The sequence below is a fragment of the Boleophthalmus pectinirostris genome, unplaced genomic scaffold (assembly GCF_026225935.1).
Source record: "Boleophthalmus pectinirostris isolate CB_2022bp ecotype Guang Dong unplaced genomic scaffold, ASM2622593v1 HiC_scaffold_9, whole genome shotgun sequence".
NCBI classification, from domain to species: domain Eukaryota; kingdom Metazoa; phylum Chordata; class Actinopteri; order Gobiiformes; family Gobiidae; genus Boleophthalmus; species Boleophthalmus pectinirostris.
The window spans coordinates 32819274-32833358 of NW_026571541.1; the positions used below are offsets into that span (position 1 = coordinate 32819274).

A 14085-nucleotide genomic window follows, 5' to 3' on the forward strand; every position below is an offset into this window, starting at 1 on the left:
CCAACAAACTCTGATCCCCTCTCTCTGTAATAGGCACCACAAGAGCCTCCATAAGCACATAGTTATAAATGCGTGTGCTGGCCCCGGGCCCCGGGGACGCACCAGGACCACGCTCATGAGCTCCTCAGTGTGGCAGAGGCACGACTGCTGAGTGGAATAGACGTCAATAGGCTGGACGTATTTAGCTGGGACAAGCGTCTCACTTTAAAGTAGGGCCAGGACTGCGCTTGGACATTTCTTTGGCAATCATTTCAAAAACCGTCCGGTTCCAATAAGACTCCTCCAATTTGGCCTGAATTCAGCGATCTCCCCAAATTTGAATAAACTCACTAACCTCACTTTCCCTCAACTGACGAGACTCCGAGCCTGACGTGTAGGTGGGATGAATGTGACCTGACCGTTCAGAATGAAGTCGCATGTCAAAAGATCGGATTTGTATCGATTTTAGGGCTATATATGTGAGGTCCTGTGTGCGTCTGAAATGCACTGATTACTGAGTTGTCCTCAGTCAGAAGGACAGGCAACTCCACTGATAAAAAGGTAGATGTTTATTGAAGAGGAGGGAACAGGTGATATTTGATGATGTTTATTGATGGTTACATGTGTGGTGTTTGTGTTTATGTATGGGTGTGGTTATCTGAAAAACAAAACAACAAAAATATATACATTAGAGAACAAACAAACGATATGAAATGAACAGGGAAAAAACTGCTGCTGCTATTATACAGAAGAACCACAAGTGGGCGCTCCAACACAGTAAATAAATTGCACGTGGAGCCCCTGTTGACCACAAGAGCGCTGCACCGTGTAATAGCAATAGCGTTAACTTGTTATGAAATGAACAACTACACATTTCAAATAAACTAACAAACTAAACATACATTCACACTCAATTATAAACAATAGTCACCCTGCATGAACGCACACAGCACATATACACACAAAAAAAGGCACAGGGGCTCGGGACCAGCACAAGGCTCCTCTACTTATGCAACAACAAGAGAGTGGAACTTTTGAGGCCCGAGCGTACCGGAACTACAAACAGGTGCATTATGGGTATCGTAGTTCCATGCACATCGGACTTTTAACAACATATCCAAGTGGCCTGGGTCACATTTGAAAAAAATCTGTGATCTGTGTCATTAAAAGATCAAATACAGCAGCATAGTGGCTAAAAAATCAGATTTTGGTCACTTTAGGCCGCAGTCTGAACGTAGCCATAGACAGCATCTCGTTGTGATATGTGAGAATTCAACGGGGCGGGTCAGCCAATCTAATTACAGATGGTAGCTTTAAAGGGATAGTTCAGGTTTTTTGACATGAATCTGTATGGCATCCCCGTCAGCAGTGTCGTGCATCCACACTGACTTACGCCCGAAAGCGTCCGATGAGCTGAAATACTGGCTGTTTTTGGTGCTGACGAAAGCAGTCTGGCAAGTTGGCTGGGGACATGAAAATAAAGCGTTTTTCTTCTCAAAACAATATGTGTTCAAAAGAGTGATATATTTGCATCACGAAACCTTTGTCCTCAAAAAAGTCAGATCTCATAATCGCTTGGCACTATTTTCTCTCCGTTCGTATCACTGCGCGCTGCCACCAGGAGACAGCCGTGCACGGATCCATCACTTTCTTCAGTTGTCCGGCAGTGTTTACGTGCGCAGACCGCCGCGAAGTGAGAGAGCTAACGTGAGAGCTAGAGCGATAAGTATATAAGATTGTATAAGCTATTTAAGAATATATCTAAAAAATGGTGCGGACTCTTGATTATCCAGGCTGTAACAACAAAAATCTGGCTGAACCTCCACGCACATTTCAGCGCGCAGTGATACTAACGAAGAGAAAATAGTGCCAAGCGATAATGAGGTCTGACTTTTTGGAGGACGATGGTTTTGTGATGCAAATGTATCACTCTTTTGAACACATATTGTTTTGAGAAGAAAAAAGCTTTATTTTAATGTCCCCAGCCAACTTGCCGGACTACTTTCGTCATCACCAAAACCGGTAAGTATCTCGGCTCACCGGATGCTGTCGGGGGTAAGTCAGTGTGGATGCACGACACTGCTGACGGGGATGCCATACAGATTCGTGTCAAAAAACCTGAACCTATCCCCTTAAGGCCAAGAGCCGAATATGGTAAAATTGGCAATTATTGGATTTATATCGGTCTATCTCTAGTACAGATTTGTCCTAATTATGATATTTTTTCAGTACTGAGGCGTGTTCAAGCTAGGGTGACCATAACAAACAGTAAAAGTTGTGTATTTTTGGTGGGACTTGGTCGGACGGACTCGAGACCTTTAATGTTTCTTAGTCATTTGGTGTTGTGAGTCTGGACATCATGTACCTTTCAACTCCTGGGCTCTGATTGGACGATAATAATGCGCTGGAGGAGACCAAATCTTGTGTTATTGTCCATTTTTTGTCTTTCCCGGTCTGCATCTCTCCAGCTGCACCGGGCCAATTAGACAGACGGGGCCACCACAGAACGCTGTAGCTCGTGTTCTTTGTGTGTCCTCAAGGTGGTCCCCAATTTACAGCACATATACTGACAGTTACACCGCTCCCTGTTCCAGGACTAAAGGGCAGACAACAACTGAGTCAAAAAGTTTTCAGAGCCACACTAATTCCTTCATTTTTGGTTATTCAAACAGACGACATACACTTATAATCGTTACCATGAAACAAAAAAGTAAAATTTCTTCTTCCAAAATTTTTACTTTGCTCCAAATCACATTATTTTACTCACAATATGTTACGCTTTGGTGTTTTAATCCAGAGGTGTACATCCAATCCTCAGGAAAACTTTGGAGGAATGAATTTAAATGGTCTGTGTGCCTGTGTCAGTGTGTTAAATGGCAAAGTAATATTTAATTAGATTTTAAACACAAACAGAAAGCACTAGTGCTGTCATGATACTAAAATTTCAAATCAATTTTGATATTAAGGAATAGACTTGATACTGCAAATTCTGATTAGCCAGGCACCACCTAGTGCCTCCGATTCAATTTAATTTCTCTCCAGCAACTAGGGCAGGAATCGGAATACATGTCAAACTCAGGCCTGGGGACCAAATTTGGCCCGCGATATAATTATATTTGACCTGCAAGATCATTTCAAATATGATTTTAGAGCTGGCCTGGCAGCTACAGATAGGCTAGAGAGACATTATTTATTTAAATTATTATTTTTTTTATTATGCTTGTTCTGGATTCATTGTTTAAACAAAACTATTATTAAACATTAATTTTAATAAGAAAAAGTTTAACATTAAATATCTCAAAAGAAGAGAAACCATGCACAGATGTTGTTGAAATTTTTCAATAAATATTTAATTTTGACCCACAGTTTTTAATTTTGGCCCTCTGTGAATTTGAGTTTGACACCCCTACACTAGACTGTTTGCAAGAAGTTTTAGATCAGTGAAGAGCTGTGAAGCCATGACGTCAAACTCAAGCGTCTGTCTGTGTTCCTTTTGTGGTGCAGCACAACAGTAAACAAAGCGGTCGAGATGGATGTAGACGAAGACAGACATTATGTGTTGGCAACGAATTCCTGAGATCGAGGATTTAAAGCTGGAACGAAGAGAATGTTTGGTGATTTTATCAAGGGGAAAGACTTTATTGCCCTTTTATTGTCCTTCTTCCTACGAGATTTGGAGCATTACATACATCATGACCAAAGAGCAGCGATTAAATTTAAAAAAAGTACCAGCCTCCTGTCGAGCGAACGAATCCTAATGTTGCAAGGTCAGACAGTTTCCACGAAGTGAAACCGGCTGATGAATCAGACTAGATTCTGATACAACAATGATAATAAAAAACACTCAACAGAATGTGATTTTTAACATTAAATCATAGTACTTTCTTTTATATTCCCACGTGTCCTTATATCTGTGTAATCCCTCAGTGTTCCAAGTAGGATCCACAGCGGCGTATGTTCTCTTTTGACTCAGAATAAAGACTACAAAACAGTTTACAGTCTGCTCTGTTAGAATCATCTACTGAACTAAAGGTAAAAGGAGCTGTTATATTAAAAACTACAACTACATGACATCACCAGGTGGAACAGAGCATTTTGAGGTTTGGAGATGTAGACAAATTAATAATAAACACGTGTGAATGAAACAAAACACAAGCCCAGGTCTGTTTTTGATGAGGTTATCTTAAAGCTCATGAGGTTAAATTTTGTGTAATGCAGGATCTTTAATGAAAATAATTGCTCAGTTTTACCTCTGGTTCCTCTCTCTCCTGTAGATGGACCCAGACCGAGCCAGAAGGAAGTCCTGTGTCTGCGGGGGTCCATGCTTCTCTTTCTCAAACAGCTCCTCCTAAAGGTACTTCATCACCTCACACTCAGTATGGCTCAAGAAGACAGTCAGGATTTTCTCAGGTTACATTTACACTGGAACGAATCAAAGTATCGGAAACAATTTGCAAGACACCTCGTTTCTGTGTCGACAATCAAAGTTTCCTCCACACAGTAACGCGAGACTAGGCTGGTGTCACATCGTCGATAAAAACAAGAGAATGGAGCACCGTGTCTAAAGTTGCAGCAGCTGATTTTGAGCCAAGGAGGATGGCAAGCGTGAAAACAGTATATTTGTGGACCGACGACAACGCAACACTAAATTTTAAGACAAACATGGTGGCTCAGAGTGTGGACTGGGACTTCCATTTGTCTATGGTTTGTTTAAACTGTTTTCCGCAATAGCGTCACATGACTGATGCCACGAACCCAGTGAATCAGGAAGGAGCAAGTCACAGTGACGTGGTCCAATAAGGATGCAACTGGAGCTCCTACGTCAGCGCATCAAGGTTTTCCGGCGTCCACACATTGCCAGATCAGATCCGTACTTAGACGAATTCGTGGGAGCTGCGCGGCACCAGAGCATCCTGTCTTTGGAGCCGTCTTCCATCAGATTAGTGTAGAGGAACACTGCATCCGCAACGAAAACAACTCGTATACGCACTTGTGTGGATGGGGCCACACTTGGAATCACTTTAAATAACACTTCAGAGAGTCAATGAGAAGAAAACAACTATAATGTGGTTTAAAGCTCTAAAAGTTTAGCAGAATTAACTGAAAATAAACCAACTTTTTTCATCATTTTGGCTTTTAAACAAGGTCGTTCCAAAGTTTAATAATGGCTTAAATTTATAATAGGCTTTGCAAACGTGCACAAGCTGCTCAAAATAAGTCCAGTATTGAATAACTTCATCAAATACTAACAATTCTCTTAGTCCTGCTCAAGTCCTGTTTTAGTCCTGGTTTAGTCATATATTGAGGGGAGAACTACATTAGCACATGGTTTAAAGCTCCCCAGAACACTTCACACAAAGCCATATGGAGAGAAGCAGGAGAAAAGTTACACAGTGCACCTTTAATAACACTAGAGTCTACATAAGCCCCTACAAACTACCCCGCTGATTTCCCTTTTTAAAACTTTTAACCAACAATTTGAAACTCGCTGGGTAATTTATGAAAAGAAAAGATTCCGTGCTACTTTTGTCATGAATTGATGATTCACCAGGTCCTAAAAGGTCTCCGCTAACCTTCTTATCTCTTCTGAGGAAATGAAACCAGCTTCTACTAACGTCATGTTTTATTCAAAGTCCCATTGTCCTCTGTTGTATTTTTAAAGAGGGGGTATTACGAACAAAATTCTCTCTTTTTTGGAGCTTTCTACCTTGTTATAATTTTGTTCCCTCCTCAAAAACATGCCCGAAGAGGTTTTAGGTTAGATGTCATTCATGCATGTTTGAGTAATTTAGTGATCTGTGCCTGGTTAGCTGTAGGGTTCTGTACAAGCCTACGTCACCCAGTGCTCCCACACGACAAAATAAATAAACAAAAACATTAGGGATGTAACAATAACCGAAATATCGTGATATCGTATCGTCAAAGTTCTCACAATAATATCGTGGACCATCACAATATATCGAATTACAAGTCTCTTTGCTTAAATTAAGAGTTTTGGTGCAGCAATAGCTTTAAAAAAAAGAACTACATAGACCATGATCCTTTGCTCCATTTCAGTGCAGACTACAAGAAGAAATAACAGTTCTAAACACTTTTAAGTCTTAGTTCTTTGGATTAACTCTTTCCCCTATGAAGACTACATTTGACGACCCTCCCTTGTTTCCTTAATGACGTCTTTTGACACCTTCGCTGTATCACTAAAGATGTGGTTTGACGACTTTACAAATGGCTCGGTGTTTCACGTGTAATCAGAGGCTGTGATAGGTGGGGGTCACTACAATCCATACATACTAATATATGTATGGGTTGTTCCAAGTAGGCATCCAAGGGGGAAGAGTTAAGTCTTGTCAAGGCATTTCAAGAGGAAAAAGAACCATATTACATTTTTTTTTGCCTCCACAAAACATCGCAATAAATATCATACTGAGAGATTTGGATATTGTTACATCCCTAATCATGAGCCTCCCCACCATACCATGAGTTTTCCCATGATATCGCAGTAAATATCGTACCGTGAGGTTCATACCTTGACGATATCGTATCGGGGACACTTGGATGTCGATACGCCCCTAAAAACATGATACAAAACTGTACACTACAGCTTCACAAACCTGATGCGATGTGCGGTAGTTTCATAAGCGGATTACAGTGTGATTCTGCCAGAAGTGGGGATTTGCGAGTCGTGACTTGGACTCAATTCAAGCTTGAGTCACTATTTTTAGGACTTGAGACTTGACTTGATAAAATAGACTAAGAAAGACTTGGGACTCGACTTGGATTTGAAGCTTAATGACTTGTGACTTGACTTGGACTTGAGCCCTGTGACTTGAGAAGAAGAAAAGCTTGACAAGACATTTAAAAAAGGACAAATTTGCATTTCTCTTATATAAATATTCTCATATATAAATATACCGTGACTTTTTAAGTACAATTTAGTTTAAAATTCATATAAATTGCTAAAATCTAAACTAAATTTGATACTTTGGTTTAAAGACTTGGACTGACTCGAAGCTCAAAGCAGACAACTTGGACTTGACTTGGACTTATGGACCAGTGACTTGAGACTTGACTTGGACTTGAAGCTTAATGACTTGTGACTTGACTTGGACTTGAGCCCTGTGACTTGAGAAGAAGAAGAGCTTGACAAGACATTTAAAAAGGACAAATCTGCATTTCAACAATTCTTATATAAATATAGCATGACTTTTTATCCACAATTTAGTTTAAAATTCTTATAAATTGGCAAAAATCTAAGGTACTTTGGTTTAAAGACCTTAGGCTTAAAGCAGACAAATTGGACTTGACTTGGACTTATGGACCAGTGACTTGAGACTCGACTTGGGCTTGCCTGTATTTGACTTGGGACTTGACTGGGACTTGAGGTCAAAGATTTGAGACTTGCAAAACAACGATTTGGTCCCATCTCTGTATTCTGCGCTCTGAAGGTTGAGTAACTTAGCGCGAAGAACAAAGGGAAGGGAAACATTTTAATCGTTGTTTATGTTCGTTTCACATTTTCAGAACAATAAAAGCCAACATGATGATCTAAATGTTACGTGTTAACACTTAATAACCCCTTAGAATTCATCTTTTGTGTAACATTTTGATTCTCTCTTTTTTTTTAAATTCTCATGTTTGTCTTTTTCAGGACGGAGGGGTGAAAGAGGACGAGCTGCAGTGTCTTCTGAACTACCTGTTAACGATGCAGGAGGTAGGGCCGGGTGCAGGCTGGGTCCATATTTGTCTGCCCCCTATTCACTTCATGGGAGATTGGAGCCACTGTAATGATAACCCGGGGTCATGTAGACTTTCCTCTCAGCTGATAAAATACAATATGTCCGCTATGGGCTGCTCAAATGGAGTTACAATGTGTTTCTGGCTGTTGCTGTAATTCAAAACAAGGTACAAATACATCCGTGCTTTCCTTTGTGCTGCCTGTATTGTGTCGCATTTCACATACACACCACTAGTTCTAGTCTAATCGCTGTTACAATATCAAATTTTAGTATTATTACGATTATTAAACAAAAAAAATGTGTCTATATTCGCAGTAATACATGCATCTCGAATTTTGGAATTGCAGTTATCGCGCAATGCATACTGGGAAGGATTTTCCGAAAAAGTGAGCATCAAACCGTTTTTGTTTTCCCAGTGGGATGCGTGTATTCACAAAGCCGATCTTTTCAAGTCTTTTGAACCATATCGATTTTGTTTCTGGTTCTAATATTGTCATATTTTAGTTTTGGGATTCGGACATCGTAATTGTGTGGTTGTTGGATCCTAACAGCGGAAAACGGCTCGAGAAACAGACTTTGGAAGTTTGCGAACTCCATAACTGCAAAAGGTAATCAGATGTGTGTGACTGCAAACCTCTGTTCAAACTGTTTCCCTTCCCAACGGAATTGAAAAATAGTGAAAGGTGAAGGTGATGGGCAGGATTGATCCACAGGAAGGACGAAAAAGGAAACCTTTGGCTGCCTAAGAAATCATCCCGAGTTTGCAGAGAACATTTTGTATGTGGAGCGTCATCAAAGCAAAATCCCGTTTGTTAAGCGAGAGGTGCAGAAGACAAACAGACTGAGCTCGCACTTTCTTGTTTGACTGACTTTATAGAAACATCACGTCTTGGTCGCTTTGCAGTGGAAGGTGTTTCTTGGCGAACAGCTGGTGCCTTTCGCTTTGGCGTTGGCTTTTTAAATTCATAACCGAGGCTGAGCGAGAGATCGGGATATGAAAATATCAGAACCAGAAACAAAAGTGATATGGTTCAAAAGATTAAAAAAGACTGACTTTGACAATAGATGCATCCCACTGGTAAATCAAACATGGCGGTTTGACGCTCACTTTTTCAGAAAATCCTTCCCAGTATGCATTGCGCGATGCCCGGAAGTCTGAAATTCGTGATGCATGTATTGCCACCAGGGCAGTAAACAGGAAAGGGCAAAGGCGTCTGTTGTCCCGGGCCCCAGGGTTTTAGGGGCCCAAAACTGTACCATCTTCCTATTAATTCAGCTCTACTCAATTATTTTCTGTCATGCCCCCCCTCCCTTGGAAAAAGAAAACATTTTGCACCCCCCCACTTCACAGAACCAGGTCTAAACCAGGTCTAAACTAGGTCTAAAATCAGGATTAAAACCAGGACTAAACCACCTCCCACAGGCCACATGCACAGTGCCTCTTACGCTGCAAGTCCGTGAAAATATGTGTGTCGGAATGGCGGAATTTTGCAAAAATTGTTTATGAATGCACTTCAAAAAATGAAAATACAATATAAAAAAAATATTATCAGTTGTTATTGAAACTCATCATTGCCAGGAACACAAAAGATGCATTTACTTCACAGGCCTGTGTGGGATGGGCTCTGTCTTTACCTACTCTAAGGGCTGATATTCACCTAATTTGAAAACTCCTGCACTAAATGGATTATTAGAAATTAAACTTCTCATGATTCGTATTTGTGTATGTTCTTACAATGATTTTTAACTTGACTATCATTATTATTTCTTAACTAAGCTTCCCGTCTCCAGTCTAGAGGCATTTGAACTGTGTTAGGTTATCTCTATCACGTTATTTATTCTTGTATTATTCTGAATAAGTTACATTCTCCCTCCTATGGCCTATATCCTCCTGAGTTTCGCCTCTGGAAAGAATATCAGCACACACAGGCCAGGCCAAAGCTGCTATATCTCACCTTTATAGGACTGAATATGGAAATCATAACCAGATCTGTTTGTGTGTAATCCCTCAGTCTTCAGAAGTCAGTTGTTTTTGTGAAAAACAAACGTGTGATGTGCTGTGAGGTGTGAGTGATGGTGGCAGAGGCGTCGGCGCAGACTGTCACCGCTGGCATTAGTTGTGAGTTATAGTTTGTATGTTTATTCCAGTCTGTTTCATGTTTTCAGGATGAGAATCTACTGGACGTGCTGCAGTTGGTGGTGGCGCTCATGTCGGAGCACCCGGCCTCTGTGGTCCCTGCGTTTGACCAGAGACATGGGATCAGGTAAAGAGTCCCCCATTCTTAGATATCATTTAGATAAACAGATAGATACTTTTACATCCAACTCTTCTTGTCCACCAAATCCATAACCCTGGCCACACAATCCACCCTCACAAACTGCATCTCCGAAATAAAGTCCTGACTACAGTCTAACTTCCTCCAACTCAACCCCGACAAAACTTAAATGATCATTATTGGCCCCAAAACACTCACCAAAACCCCCAATAACCTCACCCTCTCATCGACGGCTCCTCAGTCTCCTCAGTCTCCTCCTCCTCCCACTAGGGCTGTCACAATAACTGCAAAAATGAATCACCGTGGTACTAAGAGACCCACCGCAGTGGATGATGTCACTGCATGTGACCAACGTGACCCGACTCAGAGTCCTGCACGGGTCCGTTTTAGAGACCCGCACCCGGCCGGACTCGTAAACATTCCACCCGTTACCGCCCGTGATAACCCAGGACTAACGCTGCTGTCACCCGATCGTGCTTTGCGGACACCTGCTCCATGTGCTCTCTTAAATCCACAGGTACCCAACCGTGTGCAGGACTCTGACCCAAGCTGCCACAGTGAGAGTTGGAGAGATGCAGCGGCACTTAATCCAAAGCCAAATGTTACTTCTCACGCTACACACGCTATATCCACACGACAACCAAGGCACATGTGCATCTGCAACAAGCGCATCATCGGAGAGAGTTTTCAGAGCCACTGGAAATATTATAACTCTGGGAGATGGGGGGTGAGGGAGGGGGTGTTATGGCACTGCATACCACGGTATTGAACTGCTATACCACACCGCAGGAGAAATTCCCTAACCACAACAGCCCTACCTCCCACCTCCGTAACCTTGGCATCTTCTTTGACCAAACCCTTTCCTTTGAACACCACGTCAAACCGCCTTCTATCACCTCCAGGACATTGCTCGCCTCCGCCCATCCCTCCACGTCCAGAACTCTGCTGCCCGCCTCTTCACCTGCACCTCCTCCCAATCCCCCGGCGCATCCAATTCAAACTCCTCACCACTGTGTACAACTCCCTCCACAATCTGGGGCCCACCTTTGTCTCTGAGCTCCTACACCACCACACCCCGACCTATGCCCTCCGATCAGCTGATACCAACCTCCTGTCCCCCTCCACCAGGACTAAACAGAAGACCTGGGAGGACACGGCCTTCTCTGCTGCTGCCCCCACCCTCTGCAACTCCCTGCCTAAAGACATCAGAGACTCACCCATACTCCCCATGTTTAAAAAGGCCTATAAACCATCCCTTTTAGCTGTCTTTCTCTCTTGTTTGCCTTTGTTTGTCTCCTCATCTGAAGCGTCTTTAAGTATATTGAAAAGCGCTATACAAGTGTTATGTATCATTATTTTATTTTATTGTTACTTTATCGTTCCCTAGTAAAGGGGAAATTCAGGTCTTGCAGCCTTATCTCAAGCGCACCTTTAAGAAAAACAATACAGCATGACATGAGGAGAGGAGGAGGAGGAAAAATGATACAACCCCCACACTGTGCTCCCGGAGAGGACAGTGTGGGACCAGGACAAAAAAAAAACAAAACACCTCCGCAACATAAGCACATGATCAAACGCGGCACAACATGTCGACTTACAGGCAACACAAAAACACAATACAACAACGAAGGTGTGGGATGCGCCTTGCACCCAACCCAGTTAGGAACGAATACCACGGCTGCTCCCTTTGTCCGTATTTGTCTCAAACCTATCCCCTATTTATAACTCCATCCTCAGACTCAGAATCAAAACAAGGAAAACAATAGTGATAGTCCGTTCAAGCTCAGATGTGTGAAAGCACCCAGCAGGGGCCTGGATGATTCTGCTAATATGACTCAGGCACAGTCCCCACTCAGTGCAGTTCAATAAACCAAGCTAACAAACAGAAACTCTAAACAAATGTAAACCCCCGGTCTAGTGGGCAGGTCTGTTGTTTGTGTCCAGTGCCCAAAGACTGTGGATCTGGACGGCTGCCTGCCTACGTTGAGTTAACTCCACACCCTGCCCCTACCCTGGTGTTAGTCCTGTGAAATGTTTGTACTGTGTTTTGACTGTGCTGATGTGCGGCGGTGCTTTTTTTTTTTTTTTTTTTTTGTGCACTTCCCCATACCATGCACTGATACTGGAGCATGGTTTGGGGGCTGTTCTCTTTTTTTTCCCCCTCCTCCCCCTATCCTCATGTTATGCTCCAGTGTTTATTCCTATCTGCTACCTGTCTTCTCCATGTATTGTTTTGTAATGTACGGACGAGGGGACAGGTCCAATTTCGATTCCTTTGTGTGTACGTGTACATGTGAGGAAAATGACAAATACAGACCATTATTCATCAACAAGTAGGTGTGTTAAGCTGCGTTCAGATTGACCCAAATCCGATTTTTTGGCCTCTATGTGACCTGTATCTGCTCTTTTAATGACAGTCTGAACGACACAGATCTGATTTTTTCAAATGTGACCCAGGACACTTGGATATGTGGTCCTGAAATCGATACATATCTGATCTTTTGACATGCGACTTCAGTCTGAACGGCCAAAGCGCATTCATTCGACCTACACGTTATCAACAAGCCACAAACGTCACTATTCTGCGCTGAAGTAGACGAAAATGGTTAATGAACTCCGTGTCACTGAAGTGAAGCACATCACCACTCACCACTCTTGGCTACATCTCCACATCCACACGTTCCTTTCAAAGGACGTCGCTGCCGCTGTCCCACAAAACGCTACGGCCAAAAACCTCGTTCTTCTCCTTCTAAATCTCCTTAAAACAAGTAAGTTGTTCATGTTCTGACTCCGGTACGAGAGGAACTTTAAAATCTCCAGGTGCTCAATGCTCGCGTCCATGTTTGGACAACTTCCGTAAACACAGAACACGCTCGCTGCGGTTGACGTCGTCGTGTCTCCAGTGCACATGCGGGACACTTTCGGGCCGTTTAATGTTCACACTGGAGTCACATACAAGTCACATTTAATTGGAAATGTGAACGACCTCGCAAAAACATTGGATTTCTTCAGGCAGATGTAAGGCAGTTGTAGACCGCGCACCGGCCCATCAGCGAAGAACTTTGAAGCCATGACGTCAAACTCAATCGCCTGTCTGGGTCCCTTTTGTGGTACAGCACAACAGTAAACAAAGCGGTCGAGATGGATGTAGACGAAGACAGACATTCTGCATTGACAACGATTCCCAAGATCGAGGATTTAAAGCCGGAACAAAGAGAATGTTTGGTTAATTTTATCAAGAGGAAAGACGTTATTGCCCTTCTTTCTACGGGATTTGGCGCATTACATATATCACGACTGGGTTAAATAAGAAGCGACTGGTTAAATAAGAAGAGTACCCGCCTACCGTCGAGGGAATGAATCCTAATGCTGCGAGGTCAGATGATTTCCACGAAGTGAAACCGGCTGATGAATCAGGCAAGTGTCCACCAGCGTCTGTCCAGAACTGAAGAAGCAGCTTGGATGAGCTACAAAACATTTTCAATCAAAAAGTTTTATCCAGTTGCAGAATTAAATGCCTCTTTTGCTTTACATTCCTTATCGTCATGAGGCTTGTCACTGTCATTTTTAGTGGGTGATGTTCACAAAATGATCTTGTTAAACATTTTTATGAAACAGTCCTGCTCACTTCAACGTTCACTGTACTGCAAATTCAGATTTCCCTTTCATTTTTGACATTTCAAAGAAGAATTACAGAGGTTAACCGGCTATGAGGTAACAAATATGGTTTAGTTTTTGGTTCTAAAAACAAATTTAACGCTTTAACTCGGTGGTTTATGAAGTTTCAGAAGCAGATTTTAAATAAAAGTATGGCTTTTGTGATCATTTGTTAACACATATCTGATAAGCAAGCTTTCAAACTTTTAATATACACCTGATTTTTGAAAAGTCCATGGGAAAAATTATTGGGAAATGTTTTGTAATGCGTGCGTCTGTGTGTTTTTCAGAGTCATCTACAAACTGCTTTCGTCCGAGAATCAGAACCTTCAAGTCCACTCTCTCAAAGCTCTGGGCCATTTCCTGCACCATTTAGGCCACAAGTGAGTTCGCCTGTGATTACACGGGGTAGGAAAAGGTAAAAAAGAAGAGAGAAA

At 42.3% G+C, this 14085-nt stretch overlaps 1 protein-coding gene across 1 annotated transcript in view; it reads left to right on the top strand.

Moving 5' to 3' along the window:
* The window catches only part of LOC110174043 (neurobeachin-like), a 783761-nt gene that overhangs the window by 269368 nt on the left and 500308 nt on the right, over positions 1–14085 (top strand). The window contains exons 15-18 of the mRNA XM_055166710.1: positions 4254–4333; positions 7628–7690; positions 9882–9979; positions 13939–14031. Of these exons, the coding sequence (XP_055022685.1) occupies positions 4254–4333; positions 7628–7690; positions 9882–9979; positions 13939–14031 (334 nt within the window). The remainder of the gene's footprint in view (positions 1–4253; positions 4334–7627; positions 7691–9881; positions 9980–13938; positions 14032–14085) is intronic.